This window comes from Quercus suber, unplaced genomic scaffold, assembly GCF_002906115.3.
Source record: "Quercus suber isolate HL8 unplaced genomic scaffold, Cork oak 2.0 scaffold_93, whole genome shotgun sequence".
Classification (NCBI taxonomy): Eukaryota; Viridiplantae; Streptophyta; class Magnoliopsida; order Fagales; family Fagaceae; genus Quercus; species Quercus suber.
In genome coordinates this window covers 593705-613121 of record NW_027069558.1, presented here as the reverse complement: position 1 = coordinate 613121, position 19417 = coordinate 593705, and the positions used below count along the sequence as shown (strand labels likewise).

At 37.3% G+C, this 19417-nt stretch overlaps 1 protein-coding gene across 1 annotated transcript; it reads left to right on the top strand.

Moving 5' to 3' along the window:
• Positions 1–634: 634 nt before the first annotated feature.
• On the top strand, positions 635–3780 carry LOC112016940 (uncharacterized). Its single transcript, XM_024049401.2, has 3 exons — positions 635–1379; positions 2030–2377; positions 2462–3780. The coding sequence occupies exons 1-3, from the start codon at positions 906–908 to the stop codon at positions 3083–3085; spliced, it is 1446 nt and encodes a 481-aa protein (XP_023905169.1). The 5' UTR covers positions 635–905; the 3' UTR covers positions 3086–3780.
• The last annotated feature ends 15637 nt before the right edge of the window (positions 3781–19417 follow it).

Below are 19417 nucleotides of genomic sequence, written 5' to 3'. Positions count from 1 at the left end.
AAAGTAAATCCTTTAATTAAAAAAAAAACCTAAAAAAATTGCCTACATGTTTTTTTTGAGAAAAAAATTACCAACATGTTATATCCTATTTTATAAAAATAGCAAAACTTAAGTACAAACATACAACATCTAAGTATTATTTCTTAGATTTCACTCTAAAAATTAAGTCATGAAGTTGTATTTAACTAAAAATATATTTCCATCACGTAAGAAAAAAAATCACATTATTGAATTTTAAGAGGAGAATCTAAAGAACAACACTTAAATTACAGTTATTATGGAAAATTCTTAGGTACTTTCGAAATAAGGAGAGAAATAGTGCTCCATGCTCTTACATTCTTGATAGACTCCATCATAAATTTAATGAGTAAACTCTACCATAAATTTAAGTGAAAAGTATACTATTTTTCATGCTTAATACCTAAAAATTACTCATATTTTACTTTTTATTTGGTTAAAATATAAAAATACCAAAAAGACACCCCACACGCACATTCACATTTCTTAATTTGGTTTGTCCCTTAAATAAAAATTAATAAGGAAAAAAAAAGGGCACATTGTTCCTTTTTCTCACTAGTCACTATATAGCACCCCACCACACTGTACCACACCCTATTTCTTTCCCTCGATAGCAAATTCTCTCTCCTCTCTCTCAAAATAACGCACCACTTTTTCTCTCTCTAGAATCATTTTCATAACACACACTGAAAAGGCGCACTATCGTTGAAGCCGTTTTCTCACAATACAGTTTCTCCCACAGAGTGAACTGAGTACCAAAACCTCTCTCTATGAAGAGCTCGCACACTTCTCGCTCTCAAAACCACCTTTCTCTCTAACTAAACACAAAAAACAACAAGAAGTAACGTTTTCATTCTAAGCTTTTTTATTTTTTGGTTCCATTAACAATGGAGAGAAAGCAAGGCTTCTTCTCGGCACTAAAAGAAGAAGTAGTCCGAGGACTGTCACCGTCCCGGTCACGTGCCAACAGCCCGGCTCGAAGCGGGTCACCCACGATAATGTCCGGTTTACTCCGGCGAAAGAAGAGCCACCACGCGGCCCTACATGAGGCGGCGTTGATAGCGAGATCCGGTAGCCTGAGGCCGTTGGGGGAAACACTGACGCCGCTGATGGAGGGTCCGGACCAAGACGGAGCGGAAATCGGAGAGTCGAAGAGAAGCGGGTCGGGTTTGGGTCAGTGGATGAAAGGACAACTGGGTAGAACTCCTTCAGTGACAGCTTCTCCCATGGGTTACAACAACAGCAGCAGCAGAAGGTCTGATCTCAGAATACTGCTCGGTGTAATGGGTGCTCCACTCGCTCCTCTCCACGTCACCACTACTGACCCTTTGCCTCACCTTAGTATCAAGGACACCCCCATTGTCAGTCTCTCTCTCTCTCTGTGAAACTATACAAATGAGGTCGTTTTGGTTTTCAAAAATAGTAGTTTTGATATTTTGGGATTTATTTATTTTTATTTTTTTAAGAGTTGGGTTGGTTTTGTTTTTTAGTAACTTAAAAAAAAAAAAAATTGTTGTTTGGAAATGGGGTTTTGCCGTATTGGGTTTGAGTGGTCCTTAAGATATTTGATATTTGATTGTTTGGGTTGTAGAATTTCTCTTAATAATTTATTTGTATAAATGTTTTATGTGAATTCTCGGCGAAATCTATGGATATTCTGAATCGTGGTGTTTGGATTTGTTTTTAAATTTTAGATTTTCTTCTATGTTTGTTTAAAGTAGTAAAATAAACACCCTTAATTATTTAACTTTTTTTTTATTTTAATGTCTCCGTTTGGTTGATGAGAAAACAGAGGAGAGTACATGAACTAAGAGCCGGCTTTTTTTTACTAGACCCAACAGAGAAAAATAACTATAGTTAGCATTTTTGTTACTAAATATTGAGTGGTTGGTACAATTAATTTCATTGCCTTTTGTGTTTCTCTCTTTTTTATAGAATACTAAAAAACATTCTGTAGATATAGTAAAATAACTGTGTTTTTTTGGTGTTCTAATGGGTGGTATTATTGCAGGAAACTTCCTCTGCTCAGTACATATTGCAGCAGTACACGGCAGCTTCTGGTGGGCAGAAGCTGCAGAACTCGATTAAAAATGCGTATGCGATGGGAAAGCTTAGAATGGTAGCTTCTGAGTTCGAAACTGCCACTAAGGTAATGAAGAACCGGAATCCTTCTAGATGTGCTGAGTCGGGCGGGTTTGTGCTCTGGCAGATGAATCCAGATATGTGGTATGTGGAGCTTGCGGTTGGGGGAAGTAAGGTTCATGCAGGCTGCAATGGCAAGCTTGTTTGGAGGCACACGCCCTGGCTCGGTGCCCACACTGCAAAAGGCCCTGTGAGGCCTCTGCGTCGTGCACTTCAGGTAGACATTGTGTGTGGCTTGTTTTTTGCAGGTTTATTTTGGTGTTGTGGACATTTTCATATGTGATTTAGGGTTGTGTTTCAGGGGCTTGATCCTAGAACCACTGCTGGTATGTTTGCGGATGCTAGATGCATAGGAGAGAAGAAGATCAACGGCGAGGATTGCTTCATTCTCAAGCTTTGTGCTGACCCTCAGACATTGAAGGGGAGGAGTGAAGGTCCGGCGGAGATAATTAGGCATGTCTTGTTTGGCTACTTCAGCCAGAAGACTGGGCTTCTTGTTTACATGGAGGATTCACATCTGACGCGTATCCAATCCAATGGTGGAGATTCAGTTTACTGGGAAACTACAATCAATTCGTTCCTTGATGATTACAGGTCTGTTGAGGGGATCATGATTGCCCACTCTGGGCGTTCCGTGGTGACCCTTTTCAGATTTGGTGAGATGGCAATGAGTCATACCAAAACAAGGATGGAAGAAGCATGGACAATTGAAGAGGTTGCATTTAATGTTCCGGGTCTGTCGGTAGACTGCTTCATCCCCCCAGCAGATTTGAGATCTGGGTCCATCAGTGAGACATGTGAGCTCCCTCAGGATGAAAGAGGAAAAGGGGCGATTGCACTAGCAGCACATCGGGCCAAAGTAGCTGCACTGGAGAAAGACCATGACGGATCCATTGATAACATGATATGGAAGATGGAAGTCTAACAAAGGGTAGGATCCAATTAGGGCAACTGTTCATATCGGTAGCTAGTTTTAATTGGCTAACATTTTAGAATTTACAAAGTAGGAGTTCAAGTCAGCTTTTTTTGGAAGTTGGTTTATGCCTCTATTAATCTGTAAATAGAGCATAAGCATTCACAGGTTTTGTTTGGCCTGGCTGAATCTTTATACTCTCAATGCAGAATCCAACTATGGAGTTGGAGCTCAGCTTTCCATTTAGGGATAGAGCAAGTGGAGGTTAATTTTTAATTTACCTTCAGTGCATGAAGGTGGTGAAGCTTTGGTATAGCAGAACCACTTTCCTTTTATAATTCTACTAATTCTCTTACTTTTAATGACTTCAGTGGTGGTGGCCGTAGTAAGGAAACTGCTACCAACCGACACGAGTTTGATGCTAATGCCTAGTTTTTTAATTTTACCTTATGCCAGTGTGCTAATCTTTGTGTGGTTTGATTGATTTACAAGTTTTTTCATGGTTTGGGATGGAGGGCTTGGTAAAAGAGATTATGAAACTCATTTTCCTTTTTTAACTGCTGTAACCCACATATTTCTGATAGGGGTTTCTGGTTGTATCATGGCATTTTGTCAGTGCTTCTTACATAAAGATGTAAACAGAAATGTTGTGTTCCTCAGATATTGAATGCTCATGAATATATATTAGATCAGCCTCTTTCTTTCCATTTTTTTTAGAGGACTAAGAGTACATTTGACCCTTCTTTAATGCTTAGAACTTCTTTCTGCTGTGTCACATTGTATGGTAGTGTCTTTTTCTTCCATCTTTTTTTCCTTTTGCTCTATTATTTATTTCCAATGACATTTCTGTTTATGTGGGGTCTCCTTGAATTGTGATATTATTATGAAAGCTGAGGTTATTCTGGTAGTGCGCCATCTCATTGGTATGTATCTTTTCTTTTCTTTTCTGTTTTTTCCATTTGAGCTTCAAGGCTCAGTAGTAGCTGTGTGTGGCTTTGGACCTTTTCTTTCAACCCTGCCCCCCAGATGGGATGAGAAGTGAGAGGGTCTCTTAAGTGGGGTCTACAACTTTTGAGTATTATTACTTTTTTAAACCCATTCTATGACCATTGGACCTAATGCCAACACATATAAAAAACTAATAGTGGGTAAGAACGGAAATGAATTTGTACATTGAACATTGAGAGTTGAGACCAAGGGCTTTGTGTGTGACAGTACAGCTAGACAAAGAGGTAAAAAGTCTCCAAACCCCATGTGATAGACTTGGTTTCTTTTGCTTCTTCTTGCTCAGCTGCTTTGTTTTCTCTCAAAGGAGTATATTTATTTGCGCTGCTTTTTGCAGGCATATTGTCTCTCTTCTTTACCCCACTTGGGCCTCTTAATTTTTTTTGGTATTTAATACAGTTTTTTAACTTTGGGGAAGGTTCCCCCTCATGATGGTGTTCCCGAGTGGTCAAAGTCCCAAACTGACGAAGGGACTCATCTTTTAGTGAGTAGTTTTGGTGCTACAACTTGTGGTATAACTTGGCATAACTCGCTCATGGTGTGAGTGGTGGTTGGTAGAGCAGTGATGGTGAGTCCATGTAAGGACACTCTTTCACCAATCACAACTTGTCATATGAGTGAGTTGTGGCTAGACTTTTTCTTTTTTAATTGTTTGAGGGGCCAAAGTGAGGGGTTGAGGGGTCCAGGGTTTTGGAATTGAGAGGCCTTGCATTGCCTCTTGTTGAGGGGTGAGGTACCATATGCAGAAAGATGCATATATATGAATGTATCTAAGCTTCTTCATTATTAATTTTGATGTAGACATGGCATTAGAAAATGAGAAGCTCTAAAACATCCGAGTAGTAGTGAGAGCAAACATCTTGACAAAAACGCTAGAGCATTCAATTTGGCAACCAAATTTTAGCAGCTTGTGTTATTTTCCCTTAGGTATTGTACTCTTTATACACCAATTGCTACCAAACCTTAGGAGGTTGATTAAGGGAGCGTTGAGGGAAAAGGTAACAAGCTTTTTGTTTTTCGTGTAAAGTTTTTTTCTTTTTTGGGTCAAATAATCTAGTTATTATTATTATTATTATTATTATAATATAAAAATTAGTTGGTTTTTAGTTTTTTTCTCACACATTTAACATAAAAGTTACTAAAAATTATATATTTTAATAAACACAGCCAATAAGCTATCGAAAATTGTAGAGTACCCAACAAACAATCGAACGCTAAAATAAACTAAAATGTATTAGATGAAATAGTAGACTTTACATTATATATGATAATTATTCTAAATGATACATCAATATTTATCGGTATTTGTTCTTGCCAAACTTGAAACAGTAACAATGCTGGCAATTTCGGATTTTACCCCAACATACCCACACAAGAAAGTGGACGTGCCAATTGGGCTACTATAGGCAATTGGCTTCTTGTTTGTTTTCTTTTGATTGAAATAGGAGACATACATAAAATTAAAAGAGGCTGCAAATTTTGATATATTTTTAACTCTCTGAAATTCAACCTAGTTCCGTATAGGCATTAGGCAGTCATATGATTGAACATCTCAAACAGGTAGCTCAATTAACCATCCTCTGCACTGTCTTCTTCCATTGTCATACTAGCACATTAATTAAAAAATGAGAAACCTCCCTCTGTTATATGTTCTTGTTAAGATGTCCTCGAATAACTAATTGATATAGACCATTCAATAGAGTTAGTTGCGACTGAACCTCATCATTCAATATTACGTTATAGGTTATAACAAAGTTAGGAAATTGTAATAATTAGGAAATTACTTATAAAAAAAACTTAAAGTAGGATATTATAACTTTTTATCTTTTTTTAATTTGATAGTTACTGTGGGGGAGAAAATATTTGAACCGTAGACTTTTATTTATTGGAAACATAAGGATATACTAACCAGTTGACTTACAAGACTTTTAGGTAATAATAACTTAAGACATACATTATATGTCTTCTATATCAATTTTACTCGCTAATGTATAAATTTGCAATTGCTTTAAATTTGTTACTCTGGAACTTCTTTTTGCATCATAGCTGTCTGTCCAATGCCTGGAAAACCTTTTGGTCTGGCTTCGAGTCCTTTTTTTTTTTTTTGGCTGTAACCATTGCTTCTGGGTAATTTGGCTCAGTCAAAAGAGAAACAACACTAGCTAAGAGTCAAAAGAAATAAGTTGGAAGATGAGACTTTGACTGTCTAGGAAGTAGATTATGTTGAGTTGGATGAAACTTAAGGAGTAAACAAAATTGTTCCTTATATTTAAAATAAATGCATCCATATGGGAACAATGATATCTTTCCTTCTTACCTAGAATGAAATGTTGGATTTTGAAGTTGACTTGAAACTGTAATTTCAAATTCCCATTGCTTACCTAATCCTTGCTCATTAAACACATTCACACACTATTTTTAATACAACCACCACCCTAAGAAATAAACAAAAGAATCCCACTTCAGACTTCAGCATCACGTGCTAAAAAACAAAAGGCAAGTGAGCCACGAAACTAGTACTCAGCTTGGATTAGGTTCTCTTAAGGCTAAGCTGCCTTAAATGGCTCTCCTCAGTTCTCAACCTCACTGCACATGGCTCGGCTAACGATTCTCTTACACTTACACACTTTTTTTTTTTTTAATGAAAGTTGAAAACCATTTAGTAGTGGTGTGAGAGATACTAATTTCTTTTTTCTTGGCAAAGAAAAAATGTTTAGGGATGGACCAGTGTGAGTTTCCTACTCGTTACAAGGAGCTATATATAACCTAAGTTTGAATCTATATATAACCTAAGTTGTGCTAGCTCAAGTGCCTTACCACTAGACCACCCACCTATTTGGTGGAGAAACTAAAAATTTCACATATATAAGTGACACAATGTGATTGGTGCAAATTATTGAGGTGATAAATTATGATTGTTATAACATCACTTTCAGATGACCCTATTATTGATACTACTTTTATTGAACACCAATCACAGTGTACTATCTCGGTTGTTGTAAAAAAAATTAAAAAATTATCTATTTGGCTAGACTAATAATTTCTAATATTAATATATCCCAGCTGTAACAAGAATCGATTTTATTGTTGGCCATAGAAAGAAAGAAAAGACGTCCATAATAGCTAAGGCTATGAATGAACCATCATTAGCCAAAAGGTTAGTGGGTGAGCTGTGCCTGTGAGTGAAGTTCAGCAGCTTCAGCTCGTTGACAAGTAGAGGTAATTGTGCATAAATGGAATCTTGAAAAATATTTTATGAATGCATATGGAGATGATTTGTTTCTTTCTTCTATTTTTTATTTTGTATAAATTTTTTCACCACTTTGTTCAATTGTTTTCTATAATTCTATTATTATATATTTTATATATGTAAGGAATAGAATATAGTATAACATTAAACACTTCTCCTTTGCTTGAATGGCCGTGCGAGTACTGTAGTTGACTTAAAAAGTCCCGTCGGTTGCATACTTTTCTCAACATCTCACACTTAATAGACTATATATTTATCAATTGTAGTTTAGCCCTACCTAGGTTCTGAAACCTGAAAAATAAAAAAAGAGGGCATCGAATATTAGACTCTTTGGATTTGGATCTGGTCATGATCTATAAGCTTTAACAATGGCCAAAGTCATGTTGGTAATAAGCATAATATCTTTAACAGCTTATGTCGGTCAAGTTCAAATCTCATCTTCTTTATTACTCTTCTTTCCTCAAAAAATAAATAAATAAATAAATAAAATTGATAGAAGGAAACTAAGGTCGACTATGGTTTCCCAAATACATAAAAATTAATCATAAGCAAAATATAGGTATAATTCTTTAGATGTTATTTCTTAAGTTCTCCGATTAAATTAAAAAAAAAAAAATTACTGTGTTGATCAATATATATAATACAAATAAAAAAACAACCATAGGTTGTTTTAAATTTAAATGAGGAATCTAATAAGTTTCACCAATAAATCGCCATTAGAAGATGGAGCAGCCTACAAGGGAGTGAGGGTTAACTTTATCTCATTGACAATAATGGCATATATGGTTCAAAGTAATTAGCAATTGGCATCTTGACAAAATTCTTATTAGTGCATATGGAGATTGGAGAAGAGCCTATTTTCCTGCTCCTTTCCTAGGATGACAACCATATATAATTGATGTTAAATATATTCCCCCAAGTTCTTTGAATAAGGTCATTTTCCTTCTCCTTTCTTTGGATGATAGAGTTAAATGCTAATTAAACTATCTGGGGTTTCAATTCCCTTTGCATTAATTTTTTTTTTTTTTTTTAACATTACTAAGATGAATGAGGTGTGGATTTGATGCTGCATGTGTTTGGCCAAAGGTTTGCTGAACTATAGAAAAGGGCTTGGGAGTGACTAATGAACCACATTAACTTTGGCTCACGAACAAGTATAGGCATAATACTTCTATAAAAATCAAAACAAGAATAAAAGTTATTAAAAAAAAAAAAAGTAGAGGCATGGCCCAAAATTAGGAAGATTCTTAACATGTTCATTTTTTGGGTCCTCTCTATAGTTTACCTATACTGTAGGGCATTTGCATTGACTTGTTAAACCTATTTGTCTAGGATGGTCTAGTATAATCCTGCAATACAGCAGGGTTTTAGGAAATGCTGTTAATTTGGATGACATGTTGAGCATTTCAAAAAAATGTAGTATATGGGATAAGCAAATATTTGGAGTTGAAACTTAGAAAAGATAAATAAACAGCATAGAATTGTCGGCAAAGGAAGGTTCCACTTCTTGTAGTGCAAAAGAATGGATGCACATTTATGATATAGTGAGAAAGAATGGATGCACATTCTCATCAAAAAAAAAAAAAAAAAAAATGGATGCACATTTATGATACCAGTGCCCTCGAACAAATGCAATTAATTTATTATACTGCACTAGGCACTACCCATATCTACAAGTAAGACTATCTCTCCACATAAAATATTCTCTCTCCCTCTCTCTGTGGATGTGTGTAAGCGTGTGCTCGCAATTGCTTCTGCATTTTTGTTTGTGCATGCAGCATGAGTTCTTACCAGACACACAGTAATTGCAGGTAGTTGGTGGTAGGATCACCTTATTTTTGGTACGTTACAAACAAAATTTTGTGTTATTTTTTCCTTTCACAAAAAGAGAGAAAACGGAAGTAAGGAGAACTAGAATTACATGATTTGATGCTTACATTCGCAGCGAAAAGTCTTTAAAGGCTACATTTTTACTATTCCAAATTGTAGTGTTACAGTGAACCATTTGTAGGATATATATAAAAACTAAAGTTGACTTAGGTGAATATTTTAATTAGGCTAATCTCAAGAATAACTTATATATATATATATATATATATATATTATTCTAGTCAATCAATGATATCGATTTTTGCTGAATGTGATGTGATATAAATGATACATTAACATTCCCTCAAACCTCAATGTAGAAGCTTGGTGATGCTTTGAATTTGGGATATAAGCTTGAGAAGATGCCTTAAAAATTGACAATGAAAAATCGGTTCGGATGTTGTAGAATGGGTTAGGCACATTGTGGATTGATTCGTGCAAAATGATGGAGATGGTAGCGGACAGTAACGATTGATATATTCCTGAAGACGGCTACAAGGGCCAAAGAACAGTTGCGCTAGTGATCAAAGAGTGATTGTTATGGCCAAAAACAATTGCATTAGTGGCCTAAGAAATATTATTAGAGGACAATGTTGTGATAAAGCATGTGAGGGAGTTGGCGAAATTCATAAAATGAATTAATTATGTGAATCAATCTGACAATCTACACCCACAGCAAAAAATCTTTAGCGATTATATTTTTTTATAATTTGACAGTTGGAGATAAGAGGATTTAAACTCTATTTATCTTCGTTAAAAAAAAAGGAAATGCTAGTTAAGTTATAAGATTCTTGACTGGTTTTTTTTTTGAAGAAAGACTCTTGATGGCCTCAGTGGTTACATTATTACCATACTAAATTGTTGTTTTAGGATAAGTTCTAAATAGACAAAAAAAAAAACTAAAAATTTATTATTTAGAATCTTTTTATTGGACTAGAACAAACTCATTTGGGGGGGGGGGGGGGGGGGGGGGAATTATGTTACACTTACAATATAACCAAGGAAAAAAAGTATCTATTGTCTTTTCTTATAGCACTTGGGTTAAAATATAAAATCTGATAAGAACGTTTCTTGACATTGTAGTGTCCATCTTTCGGCTAAGGAAGGATCAGACTGATCGTTTCGTAGGTTTCCTTAACAAATTGATGGAACCCTTCATTTCTATTTTTGGTTTCAAAACATTTATGACTACATTATGTACTGCAATACCTTTACATTTTATTGCTCTTATTCCATAATTTGCCTGGATTTAAGGTATGGATGTCGAAGATTGGACAGTAAAGGATGGGTCAGAGAATTAATGATCAATGCAGAACCTTAAAAAAATTATGATACATTGGAATTGTGGTCCATCAAGGCATGGTGTTGAAATTTTTTATTTGTTCCTGTATTGTCCTATTATGGCTATTTGATGATGAAAAAAAGTTAATCATCTCAATTAATTTGTTTTTATTTGAATCCAGACAACCAGGTTTTGGTCATAATGTCTTTAAGCATATGTGTTCTAAAGTCTAATTAGAGATACATTTAGAATAATGTTTCATAATATTATAGAACATTGCACAACGTGGAAATTTCGTTATTTGTTGCCTTCCTTGTTATGGTGAACTTATCCATTACTTTGAGCTGTTTCTAAAGTATGATATAACTTGTCTTTCGTACTCATATCTTATGGTTTGTTTGGAAGTTTAGAGAGGGATGAGAGTAGAGGGGAGTAGAGGGAAGGGGAGTAGTGGGGAGGAGAATAGATGAGAATGATTCACCTCCACCTTATTTGGATGTTTTTAAAATTAGTAAGGGGGAAGGGAGTAATTAGCCCTTCCCCTTGTGTAATTTTGTTAATATAATAAGGGTAAATTAGGTAATTTACTTGGTCAATAGTTTATGTACTCTACTCCCCCTCCAAATCTCTCCAATTTGGGGGAATTAAAATTGGGGGGCTAGAGGGAGTCCAAACCCCTCCAAACTCCTCCAAACCCCTCCCCCTCATTCTTTAAAAAACTTCCAAACAAGGTAATTGCATTACTCTCCCTCCCTCTACTCTACTTCCCCTCCTTTTTTAAACATCCAAACATGCTATTAGAGATTTTAGACTTGAACCCAAAGAGCAAATGCAATTTCTGGTGTATTTATTTTCAAGTGCTTCACTGTGTAGATATTTTCGAGCAAATAAAGCGGTTCTGAAATCTATATATATCATATCATATTATATATAATAAAAGTTGGACTTAGACGCGTTTCACCAAATTACAGAAATTTTAATAAATTTTTAGATTTTAAGAATAGATATATGCACATAGTTTTTGGATAAATATGACAAATCAAGTAATGAAAGAAAGTATTATTTCATTTACAACTATAACAATTGTGTCTATCTAAAAGAATTATCTAAGGATAGAATTTAAAAAAAAAAAGAAAAAAGAAAAAGAAAAAAAGAGAGGAAAACAAAAAATTGACAGTGTTTTTAGCATTGTAGCTTTTAGTGGGTTCATTGGCTTCCAGTTTGACGTACAGCCATGTGACAAAGGAAATATAAAAGATGTTGCCAAATCATAAAAATTTATATACTAATATAATAATCTCATGTCATGAATTGTGATTATGCTAATGGCTAAGTGCTTATCTTTGATGGCTAAGTGCTGCCTTTTATAGAGGAAGGGAGCATCTTGTTCTGCTGAAGACTGCTGAAATTACGGAGAGTAAACAGCTTTAACTCGGGTGAACCTGTCATTCCAGCCGAAAGTGAATAGTAAACTCATAATTTCTGTCGGGGCATTGTAGAGTGAACAGTAATGGTCACTGTACATGAACAGTGTTTTGTCCCCTTGCTTTTCAGGATTACTGTTCATCGTTACTGTTTGATGAATAGTAATTTGTCCGGGTACTGTAGCTGTGCAGAGTCCTGACATAGTAACCGGTTCTGGGAACTGTTCCGAATAGTGACTGGTGCTATTTGGAGAATCTAATCCTCATCCAGATTGTAGCCATCATAGGGATCTTGGGAATCCTGGAATGGGTCAAACGGATATTTGTTGACCGAAGCTGCTGAGGAGGCAGGAGAACTCTTTTCTTCTGACTCTAGCTTTTCTGCTTGGATCTGGATTTGCTGGGCAAGATCTTTCAATTCTTTACTAGATTTTCCGGTGATCTGAACGGAGTCTAGACTTGATTGCGATCTTGTATTATAAGGGATGGTTTTCTGTATTGGGGGAGGAAAGTCTTTGTTCATCTTTCGAATGAGATCATTGAACCTAAAGTTCATCCAGATTGTAGCCATCATAGGGATCTTGGGAATCCTGGAATGGGTCAAACGGATATTTGTTGACCGAAGCTGCTGAGGAGGCAGGAGAACTCTTTTCTTCTGACTCTAGCTTTTCTGCTTGGATCTGGATTTGCTGGGCAAGATCTTTCAATTCTTTACTAGATTTTCCGGTGATCTGAACGGAGTCTAGACTTGATTGCGATCTTGTATTATAAGGGATGGTTTTCTGTATTGGGGGAGGAAAGTCTTTGTTCATCTTTCGAATGAGATCATTGAACCTAAAGTTATCCCACCATTTTACAGAGAATTCCCTATCAAGTAGGTTGTCATGGAGTGCATAGTTCCACATGCATATCCAGTGGATTCTGTACATGACTGTCATGTGCAAAATTGTTGGAAATTGAGAACCATGTGCAGAGGGTTGGTATCTGGAGCCGAAATACCGGAGGGCATCCTGTAAAGGTTCTGGGAAGATTTGTGGAGTTGAACCAAACATTTCCCACCACTTGAGGAACTAAGAAGGTATCTGGCTAGAGAAGCCTTTATCAAACATCATAAACCAGGAATGATCAAAGTCCTGATTCTGGTAGAAGAGGATCTTTTCAAAGGCGTCCATGTAGTCATAATAGCTGTACTGGAGTTCTGTGAATCCTTTGGTTTTTGTGAGTGTTTTGAGGAGGGAGGGATGTTGTCCCCATTCAGAACAACTAACAAAACTTTTGATGATGAACTTATGGTAGAGAACCTGTGAAGGGTCTTTTTTGTTCATGATGTTTTCTATTCGAGCAGAATCTTCTTGGATGAGTATGCTCTTGTAGAATCTGATGTTTTTACCAGGGCTTTTTGGGAGGAAGTGCCAACCGTTGGGTAGAACTTCCATGGCCAGAGCCAAGGGATCTGTTATATGGACCAGATGAGGTTCAATATAAGAGATGTGCTGGACAAATGGTTTTTTGATATAACAGGAAGTGGATTGTCGGGACTGGTAAGAAGGCTCTTGGGGTACAAGTGGTCCAAAAGGATCTTCAACAGTGTATGGGGTAATTTGTCTAGGAGGGGGGGAGGCTAAGGCCGAACAATAACTGGGGTGGCCTTGGGATGGTCTTTGGTAGTTGGGTCGTGGGATGGTGGAGACAACATATCTGTTGGCTATAGTGGAGGCAGGGAGTGGAACTAACTGTTGACCAGGAGGGTGCTTGACCTGACTGGTACTGGAGGTAGTTTGCTGTTTAGGAAGTTTTGGGGGCTGGGGTTGTACGGGCTTTTTCCCGGACATCTTGGATTGGATTCTGCAAAAATTCACGGGTTAGGAAGTCAGGGATACTATTTTGAGTTCCTTTTATGAATTCAATGTCAAAATCAAAAACTGATAAGATGGCTTGCCATCGTGCAAAAATCTGTTTTGATGCAACGTTTTGAACATCTTTTTCTAAAACATGTTTTGCAGATTTGCAATCAACTCTGATTAAAAACTTTTGGTTCAAAAGATCACTTTGAAATTTTGAAATGCATAGTACTATAGATAAAATTTCTTTTTTAATAGTACTATAATTAATTTGTGTGGGAGTCCAAATTCCTGAATGAAAACAGACAATCTGTTCAGGGGAAGTGGGACTAGCACGCTGAAGGAGAATGCCACCATAACCAATGTTAGAGGCATCGGTCTGGACAATCTTGAAGGAATTATCTGATGGAATTCCTAAACAAGGGAGAGACTTGACATATTTCTTGGTTGCTTGAACAATGGCAGTATGAATTGGAGTCCAAGGAGGAGGATTAGCACGAAGTCTATCAAAAAGAGGTTTGCACTGTTGCCTGAGATTTTGATAGAAGTCTGCTATGTAATTGAGAGATCCTAGAAATCTTTGGAGTTGGGTTTTTTCTAGGATTTCATCAGGAAACTTGTCAGCAAACTGGATGGCTCTATCAATGGGTTTGATGACACCATGGTGGATATCAAAGCCTAAGAACCTAACTGTAGTTTGAAACAGTTTGATTTTTGGGGCTGAAACAACAAGGCCATTGAGCTTGATTGTATAGAAAAACGCTCTTAGGTGCTTCCTATGTTGATCCAGGGATTCTGAGAAGATAAGTACATCATCAATGTACACAATAATGTGGCTGGAGAATGGGTTGAAGATCTCATTCATAATGTTTTGGAATTCGGAAGGTGCATTTTTGAGACCAAAGGGCATTACATTCCATTCATAGTGACCAAAAGGTGTGGTGAAGGCTGTTTTATACCTATCAGACTCTATGATTTGTATCTGCCAAAAACCACTTTTCATGTCAAACTTACTGAAAATCACTGCTTTACTAAGCCTGTTGACTAAGTCTCTTTTGTTTGGGATTGGATACCTTATCCATTCTAAGACTTTGTTAAGAGGCATGTAATTGATAACTAATCTGGGAACACCTTTCTCAATTTTAGCATTTTTCTGGACATAAAAGGCTGAACAAGACCAAGGGGATTTGGATTTTCTGATGATTCCCTTTTTGAGGAGATCCTCAATTTCAGCTCTACAGGTATCCATGAGCTCTTGGTTCATTTGGATAGGTCGAGCTTTAGTTGGGATGTCCTTTTCTTGGAAATCTTTGACATAAGGGAGAGCAACCTCATGTCTCTTCCTGTGCCAAAAGGCCGTTGGTAGGTCAGAACAGACTTCCTGTCTGAGCTTTTCTTCAAACTTTTTGATTTCTTCTTGGATGGGTTTACAGGCTAATTGTTCCTCAATCTTCCTGTATTTCAAGTCATCGTGTAGATGGTTGATATGGTGGGTTTTAGCTTGTATGAGGTTAAGGGTCTTAGAGATTGCAACATCCTGGAGAGTACTAATATCTTTAGGTTCAGGGCTTCTAAGAAACTTAAACTTAACAGGTTGGCCAAAAGGATGGGTAGTGATTCCTTCACTATCCGTGGTGAAAGGATACAACAGACACATAAAGGGATTTCCTAATATCACTCTATCTGTCATGTTCTTAACTAGGACGAATGTGGTTTTGAAGCATGTGTTGTCCTGACACACATGGGCTTTTGGTATTTTGAATTCAATCTGCATTTTACCTCCGCTTGCAGAAGTCAACCTTTCTCTGGTTTTCCTGAAGTATTTAGAGGGAATGATTCCTTCTTGAATGCAGTTGAGATCAGCACCTGAATCCATCAAGGCTATGGTCTCAAATTCAAAATCTTTGCTTATGACAATCCTGACTTTGGAGTGCCATTTCTGGAAGTTAATCCAACTGATGGTTACCAAGAACTTGTCATTAGGAGGGACAGGGTCTTGATTTGGAACCATATCTGCAGTTGGGTTAACTGTTTCATCAACTTCAACATCAGAAAGGTTCTGATATGAGGTTTCTTCCTCATTGCCATGATGAGAAGTGATTTCCAGATTTTTCAATCTTTGGTCAAGGAAATTGTGATCAACTCTAAGGATGGTTAGTTCTTGCTTAAGGGTTCTAACCTCAGACTTGGTTTCCTTGATTTCCTTTTGAAGGTCGTTGACTGTAACTTCCTTCTTGGATTTGGTAAATCTTTTGTAGATTTGTTCCAAATCAACTTTGGGTTCTTGAAGCTTAGTTTCAGGTTTACTGGTTTCCTTAACTAAGGTTCTCTTGAATTCTGTGAGCTTCTGGGCTTTGGTGACTAGGTCTTCGATCTGTTCTATGAGATCTAAGAGAAGCTCTTCTTGCTTGGAAAGGACATTGAGGGTTTTGTTCCTGCAACAACTATCCATGCATGGTATGGGTTCATCTGGGCCACTAGAGGTGCTAGAAGAAACTCTAGAGGAATCAGAGGATGACTGGTAGATCTGACGAATCTCACTACTAGAATCTTCACTATCTGAGTGGTTGAGTTCTAGGAGTTTAAAGATTTCATCTTTTCCTGCTTGGTTACTAACAAGGGTATTGATAAGGGATTTGGCCTTAGCTTTACACTCTTTTCTGAAATGACCTTTCTTTCCACAGTTGTAGCATTTTCCTGATGCTTTGGGTATGAACTTTCCTATGGATTTGGATTTTCCTTTCTTATAGAAATCATCTTTGCTGAATTTCTGCCTTCTATAATACTTGGCTTTGGTTCTATTCCTATGAGAATGTTCAGAGGTTTCCTTGCCTCTGTATTTGGACTTTCTCTTGGGAAGGATGGAGGGTAAGCCATACTGTGTACAAAAGTTTCCTACTTCGTACTTGGCTTTGCCTTTGTTGGCTTTGCTCTGGATTTTGAGATCTCTACATATCTTCATTCCTTCACTTCGAATGGTGCTAGAGATGTCTCCATAGGTTAGGTTATCATAATCTATGACACCTAAGGGGTTACACAGGGTTTCTTTAACCTTTTCTCCAAAAAGGGTAGGTAAACCATTGATGAACTTCTCCTTCCAAAATGGAGAGTTGCAATCACTTCTGTGCATAACTCTGGTAGTAAACACATCTTTGTACCACCTAAAGTCTCAAAGAGTTTTACATCTAAGGTTACTCAACTGGTCGTAAATCCTAGATGTGATGTTGCTGGGTTTTCCTACGAAGTGTTTCATGATCGTATAGACCAGGGTATTGACTCCGTCGGGAATACCACAACCTCTATCAGTATCAAAGATGGGGATACCTTCCTCATCTTTTTGGACAGCATGCTTGATGTCTTCCCTAGATTCTTCTGTAAGGCAATTGTTCCACCATTGGAGGAGTTTACCTGTGAATCCTAAGGAAATGAGTCCTATGACCTCAGTATGGGAGTGTCCTTCACTGATGTAGTTGTTGGCTACCATGGTCATATGCTGGAGTCTATTCAGGATCTCTTGTTCAGACAAACCATCTATGTTCCATTCATAGAGTTTACCTGAAGAGATTGAAAATTGGGTATTCAAATTCCTTTCCTCGAACTGGAGGTCAGGGGGTGTAGATCTGGGATACCAATTTCTGGTTAGGCTAGTAGGGGTTACCATTGGGTGGGTAAGCTTCTTAACCTCAACACTTTTAAACTGGTTTTCTAGGTGTTCTATTTCCTTGTCACTGTCTGAGGAGGAGGTGCTAGAACTGCTAGAAGCTGTGTGGATGTCTAAAACAACTATCCTGTTGGTTTGAAGACGGGGATCAACACTGTTTGAAGTACTAACTGGTGGAGGGGTGACTAGTTCCTTCTTTACTAGTTCTTCAAGCTTTTGGTTGACTATTTCTAAGGCTGTTTTGTCCTTAGGTCTAAGGCTGGGTTGCTTAGTTGTAGGGAGCTTGACTAAAGGCTTCTCTAAGGTTTTGACAGGTTTGCTAGGGTTTCCTGGCTGGGGAACAACCTTGCTGTCTACCTTGTCTTCTATCCTATCAAGCTGTTTTCCTATAACACCTAGACACTGGTTGGTGTAGTTGTTTTGCTCTATGACCTTCTTTACTATCGTTTCTTCTAGAGTGGTAGGGGTTTTGAAGGGAGAGGCAACTAGATCTGTTCCACGGTGGTTGAAGACTATGGCTTCCTGTGGTGGATGGTGAAATCTAACAACTTCTGGGGGTTTAGGTTTACCACTAGCGTCCTTGCTAGGGGGTTTTATCCAATTGGTTTTGGTGAGAACACAAGACTTCTTGTGCCACTCAAAGTGGTTCTCAAAGTATTCAAAGAAAGGGACATTACTGGATATCTCTTTCATGAATGTTTGCCAATTTGCGAGAACTTCTTTCTTTTGTTCAAGGGTATGGTTGGCTCTATAGGCTTCTCTTTTGAGTCTGTTATCTTCTGACTCAAACTCCTTGCCTAAGGCATCCATATCAGGAGTAAATTCTTTCCTGATAACCATAAGCTCGTAATCAATTCCAGGTTCTTGCTGGAATGGATCTTGGGGTTCCTGTTGGTAGGTATTTACCATATCACTACCTGTTGGTGATGGAGGTTTCTGACTCTTCTTTTCTTCCTCATCAACAACTGAATCTTGTCTGGCTGTGTAGCAGGGTGTGCTAACTTGGGATTTGGTCTGGACACCTTGGAGCTCTAGATCTAAGTCTCTTCTAGACTTTGGAAAGGGTGCTAGAGGTCTGGATGTACTACACTGGGATGCAGGTTTATTTCTAAGAGAAATAGGGAACTGCGGGAGGTTTTGGTGTAGGTGAGCTAATGATCTAGGATCATCATAGCATGATGGGGTGTAAGAAGGTGAACCTACTGGTGGTCTTAATCTAGAATGGTCAAAGCTGATTCTAACCGAGCCATCGGCTAGTTGCTGGACAAAGTCTAGATCAGGGTTCCTTGCAGGGTTCTGGATCTGATGAATGAAATTCTCATTTTCAATCATCCAGTCTGTAGGGAAAGTAACCTGTGACCATTTCAGGGTTTTGGGAACCTGAATGTTAGCTTTGGTGTCTGTGGTCTGGATCAGGGTGGTTTCTCCTTTCGGACTTTTGTCAAGTGCTTGAACATTGAAGTTCGTCCTCATGCACTTGTAAGACACTCGTCATATAAGATTCAATGACAGCCTCTTAGGAACCATAGAAACCAGTCTTAGTAATGGTCCTGTCCATTTTGACTGTTTTCCCAACTTCTCAGTGGCTCTTGAAGACCCACATGTTATGAAAACCCTCACCCTCAATATCAAGACCTTTGGTACCCTTGTGTTACCCGGAGTCAGACAAATAGCCTTGATATATATATATATATATATAAATTCCTTATAGCTATCAACCATGTTCTCCTTCTCTTCTTCCTTTTTTATTTTTTATTTTTTTATTTTAATTTTTTATATATTACGTTATGTTGAATCAACTCTTTTTTTTTTCTTTTTTCTTTTTTTTCATTCTATTCATATGACCTTTTTTTTAATTCCAATTTTTATGGGATAAAAGCAAAAACATTGATTAGATATCTTCAATTTTAATAAGATTTAAATGAATTATATTTCAAATGGAACTCTACCAATATATATAACCATATATATCGTTTTTGGAGTGAAGCTTATTTCAATATGTGAATGTCTAA

What these genes read in the sequence shown, in the direction of transcription:
- LOC112016940 (XM_024049401.2), top strand. Translation starts at nt 906, where the DNA reads ATGGAGAGAAAGCAAGGCTTCTTCTCGGCACTAAAAGAAGAAGTAGTC. An exon ending in GTATCAAGGACACCCCCATT is followed by an intron (nt 1,380 to 2,029) that starts GTCAGTCTCTCT and finishes GTATTATTGCAG; the next exon opens with GAAACTTCCTCTGCTCAGTA. An exon ending in CTCTGCGTCGTGCACTTCAG is followed by an intron (nt 2,378 to 2,461) that starts GTAGACATTGTG and finishes GTTGTGTTTCAG; the next exon opens with GGGCTTGATCCTAGAACCAC.